Here is a 23,808-nt window from a genome sequence, read left to right as displayed (position 1 = left end):
CAAGCGGAAGCGGTTCCGATCACATTTATAATGCAAAAAAAAAAGCACAGAAAAGAACAAAAGGAAAAGAAAGCGTTCTGGAAATGGAACGAGCAGCTGAAAAGTACGCGTCTAAGCCCAGCTCAAAAACTAGTGAGCAATTCTGTTGGAAACAGGCCGGAAAACATTGTTCTGAGAAAGTATCATCTTCAGCCGATGATCCTTTCCGGGCACCAGAAGGCAATTTGCTTCGAATGGGCCATTGACCATCTGCCGCCAGCCATCACACGGGAAGGATAGCCGTAAAGGAAAGGTTAGCTATTTTTCTTGTGTGTTTTTTTTAATATTTCATTCCTCTCGGAAGCCGGCTTCAAACGGATCCCCATCTGACAGCCCAGAAGCTCTCTCTATCACTTATTTTTAAACATCACAGAAGAAAAGAATGAGTAGCTTCAACACAAAAACACGTGCCCTTCACCGACGTTTCGTTTTGTGAGTTACCGGACAGACAACGAGGAACAAATTTTTATGAAGAGACTCACGGCATGAGTGATGAACCAGCGCACTGAAACTTCTGGCAGTAAGCCGAAATATTAATGTGAAGCTGTGCAAACAAGGCTGTAGCATCAATGCAGCCTGTCAGTCACCACTTCCAGATTGCTACAAATGCGATGTGCCTCCATCAAAATACGCTACAGGAACGAAAAAAGAAAATTTTCCTCGAAAAGTATCGATACTTGCACAGTGCGTATATCACATGATGCGCTGGAAGTTTCAGGCTTGAGAATAAAATCCATATCGTGCGGAGCACAAAACTGGCGCCATTTGACGAACACTTATGATACACAAAGGCGTGCTGTTAGGGGATACCGCGATATATTAATATCCTCACAGGTTCAACAGCAACTCCAATATGGCGCTTTAAATAAATACTGCCATCTTCGCCGTTATGCCGACTGAGCAGGCCCCTAGTGACGTGGTGTATTTTTTGCTGGTGTGCGTATCTTCATGTGGACGAGGTTGTTTGCACTGCATTTATGTCTAAAGCATCAAACCAAATTGCCCCAAAGCTCTCTTCGGTATATACGTGGTTGTTTGATGACATTTGTAACAAACGGGGTGATTTGTACGAGCGTTATCTAAAGGACAGGCTATCATCTATGAAATGCGCCACTCAGCTTTTAGAAAGTTATTTTAAGGTGATGCAAAAGCACATTGCCGCACATTCCTGAGCTTTTTTTTTTTTTTGCGCAATGCGGCCTTCGACATTAAAATGGAGCATCATTTTGGTTTCATTTTCCTATCCATATAAGACAACCACTGGTAAAGAAGCGCGTCTAAGGTGTAAAAACCAGAAGGCATAGCGTCACAGTGGCTGCCACCGGTTGTTTTAGCTCCCAACACAAACACAGACGTCCGGGCAGACTCCATCAACAAGTTTCTATGTGCGCCATTGGGGAACTATGCGCTTTGCACGATGTCGCATCCACCACATGCAGCACTTATGGACAAGCTGCTGCCTCATATTTCTTCGCCCGGCCCTCATATGGTATCAGTCGGAGAATCATTAAATTCCGCCAAATATCACCTGTAAAGACAGCTGCATTCTTCATACAGAGCTAACTACCTGGTAAAGCAAGAAACTGACTGTGTAACTAAAAAAAAACAGCGAACTGTTCTTGGGTGCTGTTCAGCTGTATAAAAACCGTTTTTGAACAAGGCAAGTTGGAACTGTTAAGAAGAAATTTTAATACCTTAGCCGTTACAAAATGTGACGCGGAACACGCATGGCAGGACGGACTCTGTACGTCGTGTGCATTCGCGTTCGTCTATCGCAACACAATGTCTATGGTTGATCAAAATACGGATGCAGGTATATAACTGGGGTCCTATTTAATAGTGAAAGAGCCATTGCCTGTAATGGGCACCGCATGGCGAGAGAAAGCAAATTCCCGCTTTTGGTGGAGACGCTGGGGCAAGAATTTTGTAAACATAGTTATCATCATGCAGTTCGCAACTGTTCACGAACTGTTAACGTTCGCAACTGTATACTCTATTCTCGCTCCAATTTCACCAGTAAGTCACAAAGTTACGAAATGAACTAGGTGAACTCTAGATTTTTTGAACATCGGAAGGCAAATGATACCTGTTAATTTTTTTTATAAACGTTTCATTTTTCAGAGAACACATGGAATCTAGTTAATAAAGACCGCACAAGTCTTAAAAGTGACCGAATTTCCGCATCGTGTGAGACACCGAAAAACAAAAGACGAGCAAAACAAGAACAAGGCGCTGATCCTGCGCCTAAAAATTTCAAGGTGCCTTTTTTGAAGCCTAAAAAAAAATTCGACTAGGTTCAGACGTTCTGCGATGCTATGTTGATTCCCTGTCTGGCAGTTGGCAATCAGCTTGCTGCATGAAACCTAACCGCACACACAAAAAAAGGCCAGCGCTGAAGCGAGTGAAACGCATAGCCCTATTTCAACCCGTCTGCCAACATGGTGGCCTGGTCCAGAGACGACTGCAATGCAGCGTTTCTACTTAGAGGCTGGCTACGCACATCGTCTGCTGCCAGCGTAGATCAGCCGGGTAGGGCGGCGAACTCGTCGGCAGTTTGTTTCTCTTGCAGCGCTCAACGCTTCCGACGGCTGGGCCCTTTCTGAGGGAAGCAGAGCCCCGCGGTCGTTCTGGTAACACGATGCAGCCTACCCGACTGCTTCCATATATTCAAATTGCTGCCGTCGCGCAAGAATAGTCTCGATTAGACTACATTACCGCCCATTAGATGATATCAGCTAAATTAGATCAGATTACCCTGAACCAGACGTCCACTACGACGTAGAGAACAACTTCCCACAATTTCTAATTCTACAGGCCCGCCGCACCCTGTAGCACGCCGCCAGTTTACTTCGTTTGCTCTCAAGTTAGACGCACGTTACCCTTTTGGAAAGCCAGGGCATAGAAGCTGAATATTTTCCGTAGGAATTTGTGGTGTAGTCTGTCAAGCAGTGACAAGCCTTATCTCGTGACAAAAAGAACTACAAGGAAATCCTAATTGGGGATGTGGAAGTATTCAACAGTTTCAACGAACACTTTTTTTACATGACCGGATTATACATTTACCTCTCATCGATTCGCTCAGCTAAGTGTCATCAATGTAACGGATAAGTACTGTTTTGTGCGAAGCCATGTTAACTTTTGCTTGAATCTGATATTCCGCACAGCTCAGGGTTGTTTCATCTTCGAGGGCAGCGATTTCGCAACGCACCCGCATCACGCACAAAAAAAAATAAATAAATAAAAAGGCATATATGCCTTTGAACGGTCCAGCCAAATTTTTCTAAGCTGATACCTCTTCGGTTGTCGTCTTGGAGGCGATGGAACTCATTGCCAGGAATTCGGGACACGCGCTTCTAGTTCCTTTGGCTACCACCACATGACGCATGGCTTTGAAGAATCAAAAATAGCGTGTTGGCATCATCGGTGACGTGGGAAAAAAGGGGGTCTGACCGAATGCATGGCCGCCACTGAAATTCTATAGGCCACTAGGCTTAGCAGAAATGGCTGGTCGCTGTCCATAATTCCTGGCAATGATGCAAGACACCCGATGGACACGTTCAGTTTGAGACATCCCAAGACGGCATCCAAATGGGACGTCAAAGGTAGACATCCATTGTGACATTCAGTGGAGAAATCGAACGACTACATAGGATGGTCCGATGTACACATTTAATTAAGACGTGCAATATAAGTTGAAATGTTTCGTAATTCACAGTGCAATTAGACATTTTAATTTGAGTTCCAAAAGTAGTTCTGACATTTTCGTGCCCGAAGCCGTTTAATCCAGTGTTTGCTACGAATTCAGGTAAAGTGAAAATTTTCGCACCGGGAACCAAAAACCCCAGGAGAAAACAGCCGTGAGCCGAGTGCCACACTTCCGGGAACAATGACTGAAGCTACTTGCCCCGCACTTTCAAGTGACTTATTTGGTCATATCAGACACGTATAAAAATACGAAGAAATAACTCTCTGTTTACTCTCTGGCTTCCTCGAGATAAAAGAACGAATGCAACTGAATCAATTTGTTATATGTGAATAGGTTTTGACTTAAGCAAAAAATTATTCTAACAATTTTGGGACCACGATGAGACAAAACTGACAGGGACCAGTAAAAAACCAGACCAGCAAGTTATTTCCATGCCCTCTATTATTTATTTATGTATTTATTCACTTATTTTACAGGTACTGCCATCCTTAATATCAGGCCTAAAGCAGGAGTGGACAATACAGATCAACAGATTCAAAAACAGCAAAATCAGCAAACAAGATACAGGACGCTGAATGATAAATCAGAACAAAAACAAAAACACAAGATACTATTTACAACATGAATGTCATTTTGATGGGGGGAGGCACATCTCACTTAGGATTTATGCGCAAGTGCGCAGAGGAATGACGAAACCGTTGTGCAGTCGACCGTATCGGCGGGTAATGCATTCCAATTGCAAATAGTGCGCAGAAAAAAAGGAATTTTTTAAGTGCGTTAGTCCTGCACGAAAAATCTAGGACGTTGTTGGTGTGATACGAGCGCGTAGAGCGGAGGTTAGCTGGCAGAATGTATAAACTTTTGTCTATTCCCAACTGGTTATTACAGAGTAAATAGAAAAATTTCATCCTATACCGGACATGTCTGAATGCGAGACTTTCGAGTTCTGCAGCTTCTAGAACTAATTATGGGGACGTGCGCCAGCTGTATGAGTTAAAGATGAACCGAGCTGATTTTCTTTGAACTTTCTCAAGTTTGGTAATATTAGATTGTGTATGTGGATCCCAGACAATCGCAGCGTACTTAGGACGGTTCGGATAAATGTTTTGTAGGCCAGAATTTTAATTTCAGGTGAAGTGTTCTCTAACTTACGCATTAAAAAGCCGAGTTTCTTCATTGCTTTATTGTAGGTGTGTGTTACATGTTCATTCCGCCTAAAATCTGATGAAATTAGTACTCCCAAGATTTGTAGCTGGAAACGACAGATAAGCACTGGTTGTTAATGTTATAAGTAAATGTTAAGGGGTTCTTTTTGCGTGTAACGGCCATTGCAACGGCCTTTTTAAAATTTATAGTCATCTGCCATTTCGAGCACCAAGTTTGTACTTTAGATAGGGAGGTGTTTAAAACTGCCTGGTCGTTCCCATTACGCATTTCATGATACAGGATGCAGTCGTCTGCGAAAAGCCTTGTCTGACTGAGAAAGTGGTAGAAGTATCCCAAATGAACGAAGAGGAAGTAAAATCGACCTGCCATTAGCAGACATTTATTTACGAATAGCCGCCGCGGTGGCTCAGTGGTTATGGTTCTCAGCTGCTGACCCGAAAGACGCGGGTTCGATCCCGCCCGCGGCGACCTAATTTCGATGGTGGCGAAATTCTAGAGGCCCGGGTACTGTGCGATGTCTGTGCACGTTAAAGAACCCCAGGTGGTGGAAATTTCTACAGCCCTTCACTACAGCGTCCCTCATAGCTTGAGTAGCTTTAGGACGTTAAACCCCCATAACCCATAAACCATTTATTTACTAATCATTCCAGTCTGTGAGAAACTTTCTCCTCGGAGCAGTGATTCTTTCCCCACAAACGAGGCTTGTTATTTCTTCTAGCCTGATATAGGACAAAATCTGATGACCATGACATTTTATTGAGCAGTGTTTGAATACTGATTTAACATATTATTGTGCATTCCTATGGCCTTGTTATTCTCTGTCGTTTTCGGTTCGAATCCATAAAGGTCGGTGGTCATCAATAAGGCGTTAGTAAAAGTTCCTGCGGGGCTCTTACGAGAAACACACTTTGCTACCTTTCATTGGTGATGCAGAGTGAGAATAAAGTTATTGGTTAAAAACCACTGCTGAGAGTACACACTAAAAGTTTCAGCATACACGACCGTTTCCTTTTGGCTTCGTCATCTCCCTTTCTTAATAAGCATGCTAATGATTACAGTGGATGATAGCGAGTAATGCACATACATTTATTAAACTGCTGGAAAAAATAATTCAGTCGAAAGCCAACCAATTGTTTATATTGTATCTCTGAAATGTTATTCACTTGAGTGTTTTTCGTATTTTACTTTTCTGCTCTCTGTTGTGTTACCCCGTTTTATACGGAACCCTGTCACCTCTATCCGGAGCAGGGATCAGTCTAATCATAGTTTATGACTTCAATCTCTCGTGAAGGTCTCTCTTAGCACAACACTAAAAAACTGGCCTTTCTTTACCATGATAATAATAATAACAATAACAATAAAAATATGCATCCGAGTTCAGTGCAGTTCGCAGCCTTCTTCTATATTCACCAACTCCTCCTGGCATGCCGCTGCACATGTTAATGAGAGAACGAGAATAAAAGTAATATTTGCATTACATTGCGACTTCATCAGCGTTTGCCGCAGAATGTTCTGGATGGTGTCATACCATGCAGCGTTTCGTGCAGCATAAACCGACTAGTTAAGGTAGAGCCTAGCTTTCGGCGAGGATACAAACCGGCGACCTATGATGGGGACTGCGTATCATGCGCGGTTCTGGTGCCCACCAAGACAAATGAGACTGTTACTGCGTCATTTCCCTTCCTGAAAAAAAAAACAATTTTCGATTTGTCTTACGGGCAAGGCGTCGCGCCGAAGGGGGCGAATCTCAAGCGTCCTCCACGTTCTCTCTCCCCCGTCTTCATCGCGGCTTTCCCGCTGCGATCAACACAGCACAGGCAACGGACGCAGCTCGACGCCTTCCCGGTCATCGTTTAGAACCAGACAGAATGGCAGCAACAACTCCTCGCGTCTCACCTGGGCAGATCGCGTTTCTGGCAACGCTACCCGTTATCCCCCACCATTCCAGTCCTCCCAGGCAGATCCGAGAGACCAGGAACTCAAGGCCTTGCGTGACGAGGTAAGCCGCCTTTCCCCCCTCCTAAGCACCCCCGCCTCCTCCACGCCCCCTCAACCCGCACCCCCTGTCATTAACTCGACCTCATCATCCACAGACACTTCGAGCACCCCTCCTGCAAAGAAACAGCGCACCACAGACGCCACACCCCCTCCCGTGCCCCCAGAAATAGACGCTAAATTAGCAGCGCTCGAAGCCAAATTTGACCACAAACTAAAAGAGCTAGACGCCCGCCTCGAGGCCAGATTCAATCACCTTGCCACCACCCTTACCGAAAAACTTGAGCACCGCATGGACGCTATACTTACCAAGATGATGGAGCTCTTGGAACATAATCTTACCCATCGCTTCACCCAACTTCAAACCTCCTCCACTCCCCCCATCCTACCTCCGCAAGCACAAACCACCTTTCCTGAGCCACACATACCAATTGACGTCCGTCTTACTACCCTCCTCAATCCCCCCAGCATCCAATATGGCGGGGGGGGACACTAATTATCTCCCCATTTTAACTTGGAACTGCCGCGGCTTCCGGGCAAAGCGCGCACCTCTGCAACTTCTTCCCACCATCACACCCACGCCCCACATATTTCTTCTCCAGGAGACTGCACACCGGGCAACCCTCACCAGCTACACATCTACACACTCGGATACCACTAACACACCTAGGGCGTCCACACTCATCTACCGCAGCCTCACCTACAAAACACATCACATCACGAGTTCAGGGATCAGTTATTCACGTACAACGAGCTCACTAAACACTATTATCTAGGCAGACGAGCGTTTCCCCTTCCGGATAAGAAATTAACCCGCAGCCAGTCGGTCACGTTACGCTTGCTCCAAACGAACGCATACCCTAACCCCTGGCGCATGAAGCACATCGACCCAGACTACGACGGACAACATGTGTGTGACCAGTGCAGTGAACGTGTAGACTTGACCCATATGCTGTGTGGATGTGCATCAAGTGACGCCTACGCCCAAAACAAGGAACATTGGGACAAAGTACTAAAGAGTGCTTCACTTCACGACCAGCTTCGGGCTGTCCAGGAGGCCCGCGCGGCGGCGGAGAGCTTCGGGCTCTGTGCCTACGTGGGAGCTGCCCTCTACATCTGGCGCCTAGCCGAGTGTCCTTCAGGACCCCTACTGTGGGAAATAAAGTTTTACCACTACCATCACGTCTGAGACGCCCTGCGTGATCACAGAACTTATACATCACACACATTCACTTCCTTCTATATTTATAGCAAACATATACCACCCCCCGTCCCTGCCGATGGCCCCGCTAGAATCACTTCTGCGAAAGTTACACCATCTAGCAGGGTGTCACAAAATTCGGCGCATTCTATAAACAAAGTAAAACCGCCGCGCGCAGGGCGTCTCGCCGGCGCGAGCCCAACGGGAGAGAGGGAAAGCCCCTGCCGAGCACGTGCCTCTCTCTCCCCTCCACCACCGCTCACCGCCACGGCGTGCGCCGAAGGAATGAGCCATCCACGCCGATCTCTCTAGAACGTGCGAGTCGTTTCTTCTGTTAACGGGGGGAAGAGGGGGAAGCCTTGAGTGCGCTAAGACATGTCCCCCTCCTCTGCACTCGGACGTCGGCTTCGCCGCCACGACGGCGCCACGCTAGAACACGCTGGAACCTTCGCGAAACGACTCCTGACTTTAACCAATGAGGACGCGCGGCCGGCGAGAGAAAGGAAGGGAAACTACACGGGAGATGCTGCGTGTATGTGCGCGCCTACTCTGGCGCGTAGAACAAACAGACGTGCAAGCGCGCTTATAAAAAGGGCGTTGACTGCTGTCAAGTCAGTCCAAAGGGATCTGGAGTATCTGTTCTCGCTTCGGCGAGCGCGGCTTCGGCCGCTTCTTTTTGAGCAGCGTCCGCTCCGGCGGACGCAGTTGTTGCTGCGACGCGCGTCTTTTCTTTCCTTTTTCTCTTTCCTCTGATCTTTTAACTCTCCTCTATCTGCACGTGGCAGCGGTGGTGGCTTGGCTAGAGCCAGTAGCAGGCCCGTGCAATTTCCTCTTCATCCTTCTCTCAGTCACAACAACACAACAACAAGTCAGTCCGGACCGCCGTTTAAGCTTCATCGAAGCGCGCCCGTTCGACTCCCGGGAAAACACCACTCGGCCAGCATCGGACCAACGAGGCAACGTTCGCCAGTCTGCGGGACGGCATCGTCATGAAACTCTGGTCGTCGGACTGCCGCAGTGCCCGGTGAACAAATTGTGTTTTGCTTGTTTACCTCTCTCTCCTGTTTTAGTGCACTTTAGGCGTAATATTTCCTTTGAATTGTATTCTCTCTGGTGTTTAACTTTGCACGAGTTGCATTGTGTTGCTAATCACTTTGTCTTTGTACAAGTGTTTGTGAAACCCTCTGTATCGTCTCAATTGCTGTATAAACTTTGTTTTGTTTTGTGAACATTTGGCTCCGACCCATTCTCTGGCTTGCGACCAGCGAAAGCTGGGCACCGAACGCCCAAAAACCTCTTGTCTCTTGGTAGCTGGTCTCCGCTGAGTTTTCCACGCTGAGTCGAGGGCATCTCCTTTGAGTCCGAGACCGCTACCCCCACGGCCGAGTCACACTGAGGAAACAGTCCGCCAACCCGCCCGACAAAACAGTGTTTTCGTCGGGTTGGCGATCCTGTCACACCGCGTCAACACGAACAGTGGGGAAACGTGTCGCCGTCTCCCGCCGACATGTGTCGGCCACATGTGCGCCACTTGTTCAGCAACTCCCTGTCACATCAGAAAAACCAGTTCCGGCGCACTCCCCGCCACCTCTCTGCCTTTGCTCGCGCGCTCTCTTCCGTGCGCGATCGCTGCGTGTGTACAGCCGCGGAAATTTTCGATACCTTGCGCTGCCGTAGCTGCTTGTGGTTTTGCAGAATGTCGGAGGAAGTATCGCCGTGCGCGGCTGCTGCAGCAGCATCCTTGCTGCTATACTGCGCCGTCGATTCTGACTCGGACGACGAGCCGCCACCCCAGAAGAAACCGCGCTCCAAATGGATGATGGGCTGGCTGCGAAGGGCGCCTGAGCAGGGCGCTTTCGAAAACTTGATGCGAGAGTTGGCCCTAGAAGATGCGGAGGGGTACCGCCGCTGGATACGTATGGACACCAGCTCGTTCGAAGAACTTTTAGCCCGAGTGAGACCAGCAATCGAAAAAAAGGACACGAATTTCCGCCTTGCCATTCCTGCTGCAGAACGACTGGCCATTGGACTGCGCTACATCGCCACAGGTGAGCTCCTAGCTTAAAATTTTTTGTCCGCCGCAGTTTCTTATGCTCGGGAGATCGCTACGAAAGCTTCTTCTCTGAGGTAGCCTCGTTCGCTGCCGTATGTACGTGAAGTGCACACTCCCAAAGCGATGTGCCCGCTTGTGGCATGAGTAGGCATGAGCGCAAAACTAATTTTGCGTGTGTTCTGTCCTTATCTATCTGTTCTATGAATACATCTCAGCTAATTTGTTGATCTTTGACCTCGTTTTCAGGAGACAGTCAAATGTCCATACAGTGGCAGTTCAGAAGGAAACACAACACAGTCTCTGGGATTGTGCAAGATGTGTGCAAGGCCATATATGCCGAACTCAAGGAGGATTTCTTGAAGGTATGTAAATGGTGCAATTTGTCGGCTCTGCGACTGAAGTGAGACTATACAGTGTGACTTCTAAACAATTTTTTGTTTTAAGAACTGAGTGACACGTCGGTGCGTTCTTTGGAGATTAATTCTGTAGCTAAAATGAACTCATCAACTTTCTAGTTTTGATTTTTGGGGGGCAAGAGTCAAGGCCGTCAACGTCGAAGATGTGCAGTTTTTGCAGTTTTATCGGAAATGTGCTTCAAAGTTTCAGAATTAATATTATTAGTGGTTTTATTAGTGCTAGCGGGAATAAAAGGACAGGGAGAAGACAAGAGAGCTTAGAAAGTCAAAATTGTGCATTTCAAAGCTGTGTCAGTTGCCTAGGAGAGAAGAAGAAGAGGAGGTTCCGCTCCGGCCGCCTTTCGGTACTGTCACCGCTTCTCGGCTTCTTTTCATGCGCAACAAGCGCCCAAGAGCTCACCTCTTATGTACAACGTTTCCTAAAGGTGAGCGCTTTCCAACCGCTACAACCATTACTAGATCCAGTCCTCACTTCTGACCGCACCGACGTCGTAAAGTTCGCTCCTCGCCAGCCGCCGCGCTGGGCCTCGCCTCGCTGGAGGCTAGGCCTATCACCGGCAGCGCACCTACCCCAACAGCCATGGAGGTGCAAGCGCAGGGCGACAACCTCGACCCTGAAACGTCCAGACCCAGTGAGTGGACCGCAGTACTCCGCGCATACCAGGTTCGAGAACCAAGCCCGAATACCCTGGTTGGACCCACACAAACAGCCGTGTCCGCCGTCGGTGCTCAGGCCGAGGCTGCCCCTGCGCCCTTTAAGCCGACGTACCGTGCTCAACAGCAACAGCTGCGCGTGTCGCACGCAGTCTCGCAGCGAAGTAAACACCTTGCTTCACTCCCGCCCGGCACTATACGGGTAGTTTTTCGACCGAGAGGCGGGCTCGCTTTGAACGGAGCCATGGCGCAGCCCCTTATGCAAGCCCTGCAAGTCACCGCCGATGGCCGGGACCTAGGGGACATTCACCTCCGGATCCATCCTACGAATAACACATTCACCGTCGCTACCCACCAGGAGACAACCGCCCTGCACCTCGTCCAACTCAAGGAAGTGGTGCTCCAAGGAACCAGTTACCCTATCGCCGCCTACATCGCACCGCCGCCAGCAGCGGTACGTGGAGTCATCTCGCAGGCCTACTGGGCGGAAACCCCGGAGCAGATGCTACGAGACCTCCAGACCCGCAACCCGGACGCTGATATTATCGCAGCACGCAGAATGGGGAGGACGCTCTCCATATTAATCACTTTTGCGCATGGACCAGTCCCTCATACCATACGCTACATGAGTGTGGTTTATAGATGCACGGCGTACAAGGGCAGTCCAGATGCCTGCACCAACTGTCGCCGACCGGGCCACAGATATGATGTCTGCCCCCACCCCAAGACTGGTCTCTGCACGCGGTGCGGGGACAAGCATGACCCGCAAGCTGTTCCTTCCTGCATCCCGATCTGCATTCTGTGTGGGGGCGAGCACCTCACGGGTACCGGCTCATGCAAGGCAAGACATACAACTCCGAAACAACGCAGCCCGCCGCCACAGAAAACAAAGCCCTTTAGCAAGAAGGACTTTCCCCCGCTGCAAACGACCCTTCCCACTACCTCTACGTGGGCCTCCAAGGCCGCCAGGACTCATTCGCCGACCTCCCAGGACCACGAAGTGACTGCTCTGCGGGAAGAGGTAAGGCAGCTCAAGGCAGCCATCTCTACCTCCACCCGCGCTGTACCCCCAACTCCTCCACCCTCATCCTCTCCACCCACCTCGCCACCTGTCGAACCTCCTTCGAAAAAGAGGAGGCCTGATGAGACGCCAGCCCAACCCATAGACTTGGAAGCAAAATTTCAGGACTTCGCCAAAAACTTAGAATCTAGGCTCGCAGAGCGCATTACTGCACAGGTCACTGCACAGTGCCAAATTCTGATTGAAACTACCATTACCCGTTTAATGGATACTGTCATAACTAGCATCATGGCCAAGGTAGAGGAGCGTTTACCTCTCCTTGTTCATAGCCTCTCACCGGCCTCTCCTCCCACAGTGCCACCCTCCACACCCCTCCTTCGCCCCTCCACCCTACAGCATGGCCCCTCCGACGGACCATAATTCTTTACATATTATTCAATGGAACTGCAGGGGCTTTCGGCGTAAGCGCGATCCTCTGCTGCAGATTATCGCTACCTCCTCATCCCCACCAGACATCATCGCAATTCAGGACGCAAACGTTTGCAAACAACTTCCAGGATACGCTCTTATCCCCTCGGACTCTACTGATCTTCCTCGGGTGGTTACATACGTCTGTAACTCTTTGCATTACATGGAACACACAATTACCACACCTATCGCTCACACCTTCATCGAAATTTTACCTCCAACTCCTGCTCAATCTCCCTTGTTCGTTCTTAACTGCTATCTTCTACCACGGCAGCCAGTTAATCTACTCCCTCCACTCCTCAAATCCGTGACGCAATTGGCTGGATCAAATCCCCTACTCATTGCCGGTGACTTCAACTGCGCACACGTGGACTGGGGCTATCGGCGCACAAACCACAGAGGCACAGTTCTCTGCAATGAAATGATGGTGCTCCACTTGTCCATCTTTAATGATTTCAGCCTGCCTACGCGGGTTGGTAACAGTGTTACTACAGATACCAGCCCAGATCTCACGCTTGGAAGAAATGTGGCCCACCTGCAGTGGGAAAGAACCCAAACCACACTAGGCAGCGACCACCACCTAATCCGCATAACACTAAGCTATCGCCGCCCTCAGCGCAAATTTACCGTTAGACAAACTAATTGGGACCAGCTACGAAAATTTCGCCAGGAACATGTACAGTCAACACAGGTACCCTTCGACCTAGACACCTGGACTACCCAGTTACAGGAGGACATTCGCCAACATACCCAAACGCTAGACACTACCCCAGACACCCCCGTAATTGACAGTAAGCTCGCGCACCTCCTTCAAGCTCAAGAACGCATAACACACAGATGGAAAACTCAAAAACACAATAGGAAACTAAAACTCAAACTGGCACAGCTTCAGACCCAAATAGAACACCACAGTACCACTCTGCAAAGCCAACTGGAATCAGATTTGTGACAATCTCCGCGGCAATCTCTCCACAACCCGTGCCTGGCACCTCTTACGCCACATGCTAGACCCCACGAAATCTAAAACCCAGGCACGCCTTAGCATTCGCCGCCTTACTCATAACCACAGGCAGGACACGAACGCCTTCCTCGCTCAGGTGAAATCAACATATACCACCCCAGGTGACCCTTGCAAGCACCCCGAGTACACGGGTCCACCTCAACCCCAGCTTGACGCCCCTATTACAGAGGCGGAATTTCGGGCAGCCCTTTTGAAATTACGCAATACTGCACCCGGGGAAGATCAAATTACCAATGCTGCCATCCGAAACCTTGACGATGCCTCCATATCTCATCTAGTCACCCACTTTAACGAGTGCTGGAAGTCAGGTACACTCCCTGCCACCTGGAAGCATGGAAAAATCATATTTATTCCTAAACCCCACAAACCCATCAACATAGAGAATATCCGACCAATTTCTCTGACATCTTGTCTCGGCAAGGCATTCGAACACATAATTCTTGCCCGACTAACCACGTACATGGAAGACAACCACCTTTTTCCGCACAGCATGGTGGGCTTTCGTGCGCATCTATCAGCACAGGATGCCCTACTACAAATTACACATGACGTGCTTGATGACACGATCCCCCACCTCACTAAAGCTATTCTGGCGGTTGACCTCACAAAAGCATTTGACAGGATTCGACACGATGCCATTTTGCGAGAACTACAGGCACTACAGGTAGGCTCAAATACCTACAACTACGTTCGCGCCTTTCTCTCGGGCCGCACTGCCTCCCTGCACATAGCTGAGCTGAGCACACCACCTTATACACTCGGCGAGCTTGGAACACCCCAAGGCGCGGTCCTCTCCCCCCTTCTATTTAATATTGCTCTCATCCCCCTAGCTCATAAACTCGCTTTCATCCCACACCTAAGGCATACCTTGTACGCTGATGATATTACGGCATGGACCACTCACGGATCTGATGGAGAAATTGAGGAAACTCTTCAATTAGCAGCTGACACCATCTCCGCTCATGCGTCATCTATTGGGCTCGAATGCTCCCCCTCTAAATCCGCGCTTCTCCTCATAAGACCGAAATCTGCAGCTAATTCGCCCATTCAAATCACTTTACAAGGAACCCCTATCCCCGTCACCCCCACCCTCCGTATCCTTGGCCTTTACTTGCAGGATTCCGGACGCAATGATCATACCCTTAAAACACTCAAGGCCTCCACGCAATCCGTGTTGCAACTTCTACGCCGCGTATCCTCCCTGCACAAAGGTTTAGACGAAGCGGATAGCATGAAAGTAGTGCATGCTTTTACACTTAGCCGCATTTTATACGCCACCCCATATCTTAAGCTGAACCGCATAGAAACAGAGCGAGTGAACGCCATGATTCGTCTAGCAACCAAGGCAGCCTTAAACCTACCCCGCAGCACTAGCACAGCCAAGCTCCTTGAATTAGGCATGCATAACACCATTCAGGAACTAGTAGACGCGCACCTTCAGACACAGTATCTAAGACTTGCCGCGAGCGCAACTGGCAGGCATATCCTCGCTTCCCTTCGCATCAACATTCCCGCTAATCAGACATCCCTTGTAGCCATTCCTCGACACATTCATACCCCCCTCGTTGTGAAACCCCTTCCCCGGAACATTCATCCCCAGTACCACATCCCTCGCCGCATGGCTCGCGCTACGGCCCTACACAAGTATTACGGACAAGCCCAGGACGCCATTTGGGTAGACGCCGCGTGCACAACTCATGAAGCTGTAGCAGTTGGTTACAATCCAGCCCTAGCACAGCCCCTCACACACCGCCTTCCCTCGGGCTGTACGTCTGAGGAGGCAGAGGAAACCGCCATCGCCCTAGCCCTTGTACATTCCAATGCAAACTACATCTTTAGCGACTCCAAAACGGCTCTGTTCAACTTCGCGAGAGGCAGGATTCACGCCCCTGCTTGGAAGTTGTTGAACACCCCCTCCAAAAACTTACCACGCAGGGTAGAGCTCCAGTGGGTGCCGGCTCACTCTGGGAATCCAGGAAACGAGGCTGCCGATAAATTGGCCCGAGGTTTGATTTGCCGGGCTCAGGACGGCCTCGGTCCAGGTTTCTCGAGAGAGCGGGCGCACACCTTTGCAGAGCTCACGCAAATGCCCCGCTTGGACCGTCGGACTTACCCTCCTCCACACCCCTCCCTTACCCATTCCCAACAGATCCTCTGGAGACGCCTCCAAACCCGCTCTCTCTCATCCCCTCAGCTGCTATCCCACTACTGTGGCACCTCCCCTGCATGCACCCTGTGCTGCGACCCTCACGCCACACTCTCCCACATCCTTTTCGGCTGCCCTGCTGATCCTCCCCCGCAGGGACAGCCCGCGTTATCAAGTTGGGAGGACTGGGAGGTCGTGCTCTCGTCTCCGGACCCGCCATCGCAGCTTGCTGCGGTGCTTCGGGGTGCCGACGTCATGGACAAACACCGCATGAACGTTACGACGTAGAGTGGGACCGTGCGGTGGTCCAGGGACCCAAGGGGGGTCTAAACACACTTGCCATGATAAAGTTTTTCTCTCTCTCTCAGTTGCCTATACTAAGTCACTGTGCGTAGTACTGCCACCGAAATCCTGTTAACTGGTTCTACGCTGTAAGATACACAAAGTGCGTCTCTATTTGCAGCATTCAAAATGCTATCGCCCCCATTTTATAAATGTGCAACGTGGGAAAGCCAATTCAATAGCTTTGAGGTGCGTATTTTTTGGCGTTTCATATTTTTAACCACATTGCCGATAAAGAAAATATACTGGGCTCACTATACATGTTGACGGCCTTCAATTCTGCAACATAATCTCTTCTCATAAAGTAAAAATTAAGAATTTTATTGTTTTTTTAGGCAAATAATTATTGGGGTCTATCACGTACATGCCTGCCTTGCTGTACAGTCCACTTAAACAAACAGCACTGACGTAGCTGTCACAGTTTCTGAAAATAAAAATCTGTAAACGTTAAAAAGATCATCTGGTATTGTTTTGAAATTAATCTACATGAGATGTTTTGGTTATACAGAATAATTTGATCAAAATTTTATATGGAGCAATTTGTTAGTGTATTGATATATTTTTGTGATAATTTAATGCAAAGTTAAAATTCTGCCATTCCAAATAATTATCTAACCTTACACTTCAATACACTTATTAGTAGAGGTAATAAGAAATCATAAAAGTGTAGCGGCATCCTCTGTGGTTTGTCAGCTCAAAAAGGTTCAACTTGATCACTTGTAGGCGTGGCGCTTATGGGACCTCACTTGGCTTTAATAAAGCAACCAATCTCCACCGACCTTCCAGGTGGCAGGCAGAAAAATTGAACCGCTAGACTTATTCACTGTGTCCCACAGCTGAGAATTCTGCTGTGGAATATGAACGACCAGCAAAATGTCTCTTACAGGTTCCTAGCCGCCCCGAGGAGTGGAAAGCCATAGCACAGGGCTTTCAAGACTTATGGCAATTTCCACACTGCATCGGAGCTCTGGATGGGAAGCACATAGCTATAAATCCACCAGCCAACTCCGGTGCGCAATACCGAAACTACAAGGGATTCTTTAGCATTGTGCTTATGGCACTGGTGGATGCGGAGCTAAATTTTGTGTTTGCTGATGTTGGCCGTAATGGCCGACTAAATGACAGCGGAGTCTGGAGCGAATGCGAGATGAAAAAGGCCTTGGAGGTGCAGCCATCACCGCTGCCCTGTGCTGAAGTCCTGCCGCTCTCCAAAAGGACAGCACCATATGTCATCGTTGGTGATGAGGGTTTTGGCCTAAAACACTACTTAATGAGGCCATATCCTGCTGGTGAGCTGACCAAGGAGAAAAGAATTTTTAATTACAGGTAAGCACAGTACTGAAGTTTAGCTTGCCATTTAACCAATGCTACTAATATCACAACTAATGCACATGCTCAGCGCAAAAAAAGTCACGTAGCGATTCATTCACCCAGCACTAAGTTTTATGCAGTTGTGTGACTTGTCATGAATGTCTGCTTGCCTTGCTTCAAATACTATTTTGGATGACATAAAAATAACAAAAGGAGTAGATTAATAACAAAACTTTTATTTAACATGAATAAGTACCCATGAATGCTTGCAAACAACTTCAGAACTTGGTAGCAGACCACCAGTCAGCGTTGCCTTATTTCTATTTTTGCGATCCCTTTCAGACTTTCCCGCGCTCGACGGACAGCGGAAAATGCTTTTGGAGTGCTTGCAAACCGCTGGCAAATTTTCCGCGCCCCACTTCGACACTCTCCTGAGCGAGCGGAAGACATGCTACACTAGCACTGCACAATTACTTACGCTCGAAGAAAACCACTCGGCAACTTTACACCCCTCAAGACAGTGTGGATGTAGAGGACGTTTTGACAGGTATGTGTGTTTTGAAACTGCTGTACATGATGTGAAAGCCTGAAACACAGAGCTATCTAATGCAGTGCATGTGGCACACACTAAAATGATTACAAGAGCACTTATGGCTTGACGATCACAGGCTCAGAGAAAATTTCTGCAAGGCTTTTCATGAAACGTTCAAGCCTATGGGCCTCTCTCTTGACTGATACAAATCTATTATTATAACCAAGAGTTAATTTTTCGCATGTATGGTGCTGCTATCTGATACATAGGGCACGTACGCAATGGCTCTTGGAGGGATGGTGTGAGCCCATCTGGAGCCATGAGCCAGCTCCGAAGAGTTGGAAGCAACCACTCCGTCAATGCCAAGGCTGTCCGGGATACGTACACGGAGTACTTTGTGAACGAAGGACAGGTCAGCTGGCAGTGGCGCCTCGTTGCCTAATCAGGAGCTTCTGCCACAATGAAGGCGTAAGTTGCACGTTCTTGTTGTGCCTTGACAGCCTGACTATGATGCGTTTGCTCCACTTTTTTGCTCTTCATTCACCATGCAGTGTAGTGGAAATGTAGCTTTATGCAATGCTCAAAGTATGTTTTTTTTAACTATTGGTTTATTCAGAAAACAGAGCGCAGCTTAGGGAGGCATGCTTATGGCAGGAAAGTTGGTTGAGTAAGCTGCGTTGCCCTGGCTGCAACAGTAGCACAACAAAATGGGCAAAAATTAATCATCTCCAAGAATAATCTTTTGGTACAAGGCTATGTAAACTAAGTATCTGCTTTGCATTTCATGAAAAGAGACTTACAAAATCACTATCTCTATACTAACATCACAAAAGGAAATCAAAGATGGGTAAAATAATACACATTGTCCCAAAGCACTGCATGCTTCTTCCACACCTCTGTTGAATTTACATAAATTACACACATACGACATGCACTGACATAAAAATGACTCACTTCACACAACAAAATGACATACCATAACATCTGATGACATTACTTCAATTTTAATTTTGGTTGCAGAACAATTATAACACACAACACCGTATTAAATTAGGCACATGTGAATTTTGTTTGAGTCTGCACTCAGCCTACGTCCCTGATCATTCATCTGCTTCCTGTATAACTTCTACTTGTGTGTTATGAAGTGCCATGCTATACTTTACAATGGCATTATATCCTGCTAAGTAGGCCATTTGTCTGTGCGGCCCTTCAGGCACCTGCCGCAGTGCATTGGCCATAGTTGCGGCAAAATCGTCGCACTCATCTTTTTGCCGAGCGGCACTCGCAGACTTATTTAAAGCATGCACTGCTGCTTCTAGAAGTAGCTTCTTTTCGCTGCCACAACTTTCCTCCTGCTTTCTTTTGGCAGGCTCTCTCCGATGAACAATGGGTGGAGTGGCTGAAGCGCCCCTCGAAGTGCAGCCGTTGTCTGCAGGCCCATCGTTCACCATGACCGCAGTGACTACTGTCTCATCTTCTATGTTGTCAACAGGCTGCTGCGTCTCATCGAAGCACAACTGAGCACTCTCTGTTGATCCGGCCTCTTCATTCTCTTTTTCAACCTGCGACTGTGAAATAAAGCAGAAATAGCGCAGAGTTTCACTTTCATTCTATTCCTTCCAGCTTGCTGAATTGTTTATTTTTGTTTGGGCTAGTAGTGGAAGTATTTATTTTATATCACCATATTATACAATACGGCCAAGAGGATGGGCTAAAGAACGGAGACGAAGTATGCCTCTTGATGAGACCTACAACCCGGATTACATATTGTGACACCAGAGGCAGAGCGGGAAAAACACATGACAAAACACTTTTAGAATGTTTGCACAGTGCAGTGAAAAAAAAATTTAAGGTGTTACCATATTATTCAGTAGCAAGCAAAACAATTTTCAAAATAAATACAGCAGAATAGGAAAATGAAAGAGGCTCTGAAAATACAGCATTATTAAAATAAACAGTATAACAGAATAACGCAAATTAATCCGCACAATGTCAACAATTTCTGGCATTGATTAAGATTATAGAGAGGATAAAAAAATCTTCAGTTTTACTAAAGACAAACAAACTGGTACTTTGTTGTGCAGTTGCTACAAGAGATTGGTAGCCTTACCTTACACAGGGTTACCTTACACAGGGTTACCTTACCTTACACCTTACACAGGGTTGCAATATGTGGCTGCCTGACCTTTATTAAATAGCTCTAGATCTTGTAGTGGATAGGGAAACCACATGTAAATAATATGCTATATTCCTAGAAAGGTAAGTAATGCAGAAATAAATGAAATCATGCTTGATTTTGTAGGAAATACGGGCCATCAAACTTAAGTTGTTGCAATGAAAAAGATTGCCAACATAAAAAGTTTCGAAATATTTCTACAGCTGGGCCTGTACACAATGAATGTAGGGCTCTTTTATTAAGCGAAAATAAGCTACAATATAGTAGGTACGCTATTCACAGAATGTCGCTGAAGAGGAATAACATTACCAAATAAAGGGACTGAGTGGAAGAGGCACGCCTAGACATCCATGCACAAATATGGAAAGTGTTTATTTCCCAGGCAGAGTGCAGTGCCCAAGAAAACTGGCTTCACTGAAGCGCAAAGTTGTGACTTACATTTGCCGATGCCATATTTGACCGACTGTCACGCTTCGGGCATCCACTCAGCAGAAATAGGAGTTCCGCGTAGTGGACCCATCGTGGCACATAGATATCCTCCTGTCCGGCTCCTGATTTTTCGCTCGCTTTAACTTTGCGGTTTTCGCGCTGGAACTGCGAGCGCAGGTTTGAAAACCTCGCCTTGACTGCTGCGGCTGCAAAAAATAAGGCATCACCTCTTTAGAAATCTTGACGAACAATAGACACAATGATGGCCAGCCGACACCACACCTAATTTTGTTTATCTACAGTACTGCTAACTACAGGTTCCAGTTGTAGCAGAGTGGGGTCTGCACATTTACATTAGAAAAAAAATAAGAGGGCTAAAAAAAATCGTATCATGCCAAAAATACGAATCAGAAATGGTACGATACAAGGCAAAACCGAACAATTACAATTGTAACCAGCTTGATAAATGTGCAAGACCAGCGCAAAAAACGCAACACACAGAATTAAACAGGGGCTACATGCGTTTGCTTTTTGCGTCCTGTGTCTACTTCAATGCATTCATTCCGTATTTTGCGCTGCTGTTCCACGATGCATTGCCACCCCGGCCGGCTTTTTGCCCAATTGAAGAATAATTGGAGACGTGTCACCTTAAGTACACATCAGTACAAATCACGCCACAATCTTGACAGATTCATTAACTTTGTTCCACCCTGTCATTATACATATCATTCTTGCAATGAAACTGGAACTCAGTTAAATTATTCTGATTGCTATTTCATAGGGGGGGGGGGGGGGGGTTACAGCGCTGCTTTCTTGTTCATCTCACGTTCAAAAGTAGCAGGACAGGTAACTCGCGCTCACCTGTGAAGTCCGGTCCCAATTTGGTAGCGATCTCTTGATAAGCGGACTCTTTCCAATCACGCCGATGGTATTTTGGGTCCGTGATATCCCATAAATATCTCCTCTCTTCAACCATCCCGATCAAGTCAGTTTCCTGGCGGCTGGAGAACGACGGCAGCATGTTTGCGGGAGCAAGTGGCACACTCGTCTGCTGTCGCGGCTGCTAGCTGCTCGAGTGGTGCTATCTCGCGCACAACCCCGTCAAGAAACTGCTAGTGCTCGCGGCCGAGGTAGGCTCTACACACGGCACAAGACATTCCTTTTGGCTCCCTACAAAGCCGCATTCGTCACTGCTCACAAGAATGCGACGGGGAAATGTGCTTCTCCACGGCGGTGGCATCCGCCAGCCGGTGGTTGCCACGGCAGCCTCCCCGTCCGCATGCGCCCGCCTGCAAGACGCCGTACGCGGCAGATACCATTGCGACGAAAAAAAACCACGACCTTCTGAAAAAAATGCCCATGTTTGCACTTCGAAAACGACGTTTCCAAGCACGAAAGGCACAAAAGCGGTGAAGCACCGCAAAGTGCTTGGTTTGTTCGTGCGGTGTCGCCAGGAAATTCGCCCGGCCGGCGAACAGCGCCAACAGGGTCCACGAACGCTGTTTGTTTGTTGTTCCGGTTCCCGGAAGCTGTCATACCGAGGGAACATCCCAGCAACCTGTCTCGTTTCCCTGCCGTTCGTGCAGTGTGACAAGAAGTTGTGGGACGAGTTGGTTGGGCGACTTGTTGACGGCTCGTTTGCGAACATGTTTGGTTCATGTCGTTGTTGTGTTCCCGCAGTGTGACTCGGGCTTAAGGGTGTCTGGGAGCTTCCCACGTAAAAGTGCGCGAAGTCTGGGTGACAATATATTCTGGCGTCCGCGACAGGACGTTTGGTGTTTGCAAGCACAGGGAACGGAGAAAGAGTCGGAAGGAGTTTACGAAGAGGGCGTAAACGAATGTTAGCAGCAGAGCGATAATCTGAGGTGCCGCGCCGAAGCGGTTAGTGATGTTCACCGTTTAGAGGTATCCATTGCCTGGAATGTAGAGTTCGGTCTCCAGATATGAGCTTCAAGGAGCTAAAGGAGCTAATCGAGGTCGGTCTCCAGATGGGGATGACCGGAGCCGAACTTCGAAAATGGGTGGACCAGGAAAGAGAGAGGGCTCGAGAACAGAGAGAAAGAGAATGGCAGAAGAGACAAGAAGAGGCGGAGAAGCTCTCTTTGGAGCGAGAGAGAGAATGGCAGAGAAAAGCAGAAGAAAGGGAGAAAGAAAGACAGCGTGCTAGAGAAGCCGCTGAGAAAGAAAGGCAAAAGAAACGCGAAAAAGAAGAGAGAGAAAGGAAAAGGCGAGAAGAAGCAGCCGAAAGAGCTTTTGAAATAGAGATGGCAATCATTCAGAAGAAGATTGCTGAAATTCGGCGTTTGAGGAACGTCAGGGAGTCAGCGGAGCGTACCCCCGGAGAGGCCGGGTCGAAGAGAGAGGAAATTAATTCCTTAACAACCACGGAAGAGGTTGTAACTAGGTCAGCTAGTGAGAGTGAGGTTGTGGAACAGCCTGTTCCTGCAACTGAAACCACAGAGAGTGAAGAACTGACCGGAGTGTTGCTTCCTCAGGAAGTCGAAAGTGTAGCTACTGCTGAGGTAGTAGGCACTGAAGTAAAGGCCGACCTGACGCTTCAGTCAGAGGGAACTCTAGGGCAGCCGCCTGAGGACGAAGAAGCAGTTCGGATCTTTATGGAGGAGTCCGAGTGCAACACGTGCGAGTCTTGCAGTGCAGACCACGAGAAAGAGTGGTTAAGGGGCACTGAGGAGAGCGCACTCAGAGAAAACACGGAAACCGTTCCGAGTGAACCCTCGAGCAGCGAGGAGGGCTTTCCCGATGAGGAAGGCGAGGAAATTTCTGCCTATGAGGAAGACGAGGAAATTCTTCCCGCTGAGGAAGGAGACAGTGCAGTACAAGGAATGGAGCACCACTGCACTGAAACTGACGAGCTCAGGAAAGTATCGGAGAAAGCTGAGGAAGCAATACTGAGCGAAAGTGAGGAGAAAGAGCCATCAATGGCTATTGAGCCATGCTCAGAATGCCCCTCACAAAGAAGGCTCCGAAAGAACAAAAAGGACTTGGTAAGAGAGGATAGTTCAGTCCTCGAAGAAGAAGAGAGAGCTGAACCAATGGCTTCATCGCGAGACAAGAACTCGGATGACGCAATTGACAGTGAACCGGGCTTCACCCGAAGGAGAATTCGGAAG

At 48.2% G+C, this 23,808-nt stretch overlaps 3 protein-coding genes across 3 annotated transcripts in view; 1 reads left to right on the top strand and 2 right to left on the bottom strand.

Annotated features, from left to right (window-relative positions):
* LOC149340507 (uncharacterized) overlaps positions 1–6,874 on the bottom strand; it is a 60,146-nt gene extending 53,272 nt beyond the window's left edge. Inside the window, exon 1 of the mRNA XM_089551275.1 lies at positions 6,629–6,874. The gene's annotated coding sequence lies outside the window, so the exon portion shown is untranslated. The remainder of the gene's footprint in view (positions 1–6,628) is intronic.
* Positions 6,875–10,922: 4,048 nt separating this feature from the next.
* Positions 10,923–16,232, top strand: LOC149340506 (uncharacterized). The gene is made up of 2 exons (XM_089551273.1): positions 10,923–12,252; positions 16,044–16,232. The coding sequence occupies exons 1-2, from the start codon at positions 11,158–11,160 to the stop codon at positions 16,173–16,175; spliced, it is 1,227 nt and encodes a 408-aa protein (XP_089407399.1). The 5' UTR covers positions 10,923–11,157; the 3' UTR covers positions 16,176–16,232.
* Positions 16,233–18,415: 2,183 nt separating this feature from the next.
* Positions 18,416–22,357, bottom strand: LOC149340505 (uncharacterized). Its single transcript, XM_089551272.1, has 3 exons — positions 21,539–22,357; positions 20,687–20,883; positions 18,416–19,640 (listed from the first exon to the last, which is right to left on the bottom strand). Exons 1-3 carry the CDS (start codon positions 21,696–21,698, stop codon positions 19,173–19,175), a joined length of 825 nt encoding a protein of 274 aa, XP_089407398.1. The 5' UTR covers positions 21,699–22,357; the 3' UTR covers positions 18,416–19,172.
* Between the last annotated feature and the right edge of the window lie 1,451 nt (positions 22,358–23,808).

The sequence above is a fragment of the Amblyomma mixtum genome, chromosome 6, assembly GCF_055824585.1.
Source record: "Amblyomma mixtum isolate Tamu chromosome 6, ASM5582458v1, whole genome shotgun sequence".
NCBI lineage: Eukaryota > Metazoa > Arthropoda > Arachnida > Ixodida > Ixodidae > Amblyomma > Amblyomma mixtum.
This window is presented reverse-complemented; position numbering and strand designations above follow the sequence as displayed.

Bases quoted from the DNA above. Each gene is read 5' to 3' on its own strand.
- LOC149340505 (XM_089551272.1), bottom strand. From the start codon at position 21,698: ATGCTGCCGTCGTTCTCCAGCCGCCAGGAAACTGACTTGATCGGGATG. The intron at 20,884-21,538 runs GTGAGCGCGAGT...TATTTTTTGCAG, and splicing joins ATTGGGACCGGACTTCACAG to CCGCAGCAGTCAAGGCGAGG. The intron at 19,641-20,686 runs GTAAGTCACAAC...TTTATTTCACAG, and splicing joins CAAATATGGCATCGGCAAAT to TCGCAGGTTGAAAAAGAGAA.
- LOC149340506 (XM_089551273.1), top strand. From the start codon at position 11,158: ATGGAGGTGCAAGCGCAGGGCGACAACCTCGACCCTGAAACGTCCAGA. The intron at 12,253-16,043 runs GTAAGGCAGCTC...CCTCCCCCGCAG, and splicing joins TGACTGCTCTGCGGGAAGAG to GGACAGCCCGCGTTATCAAG.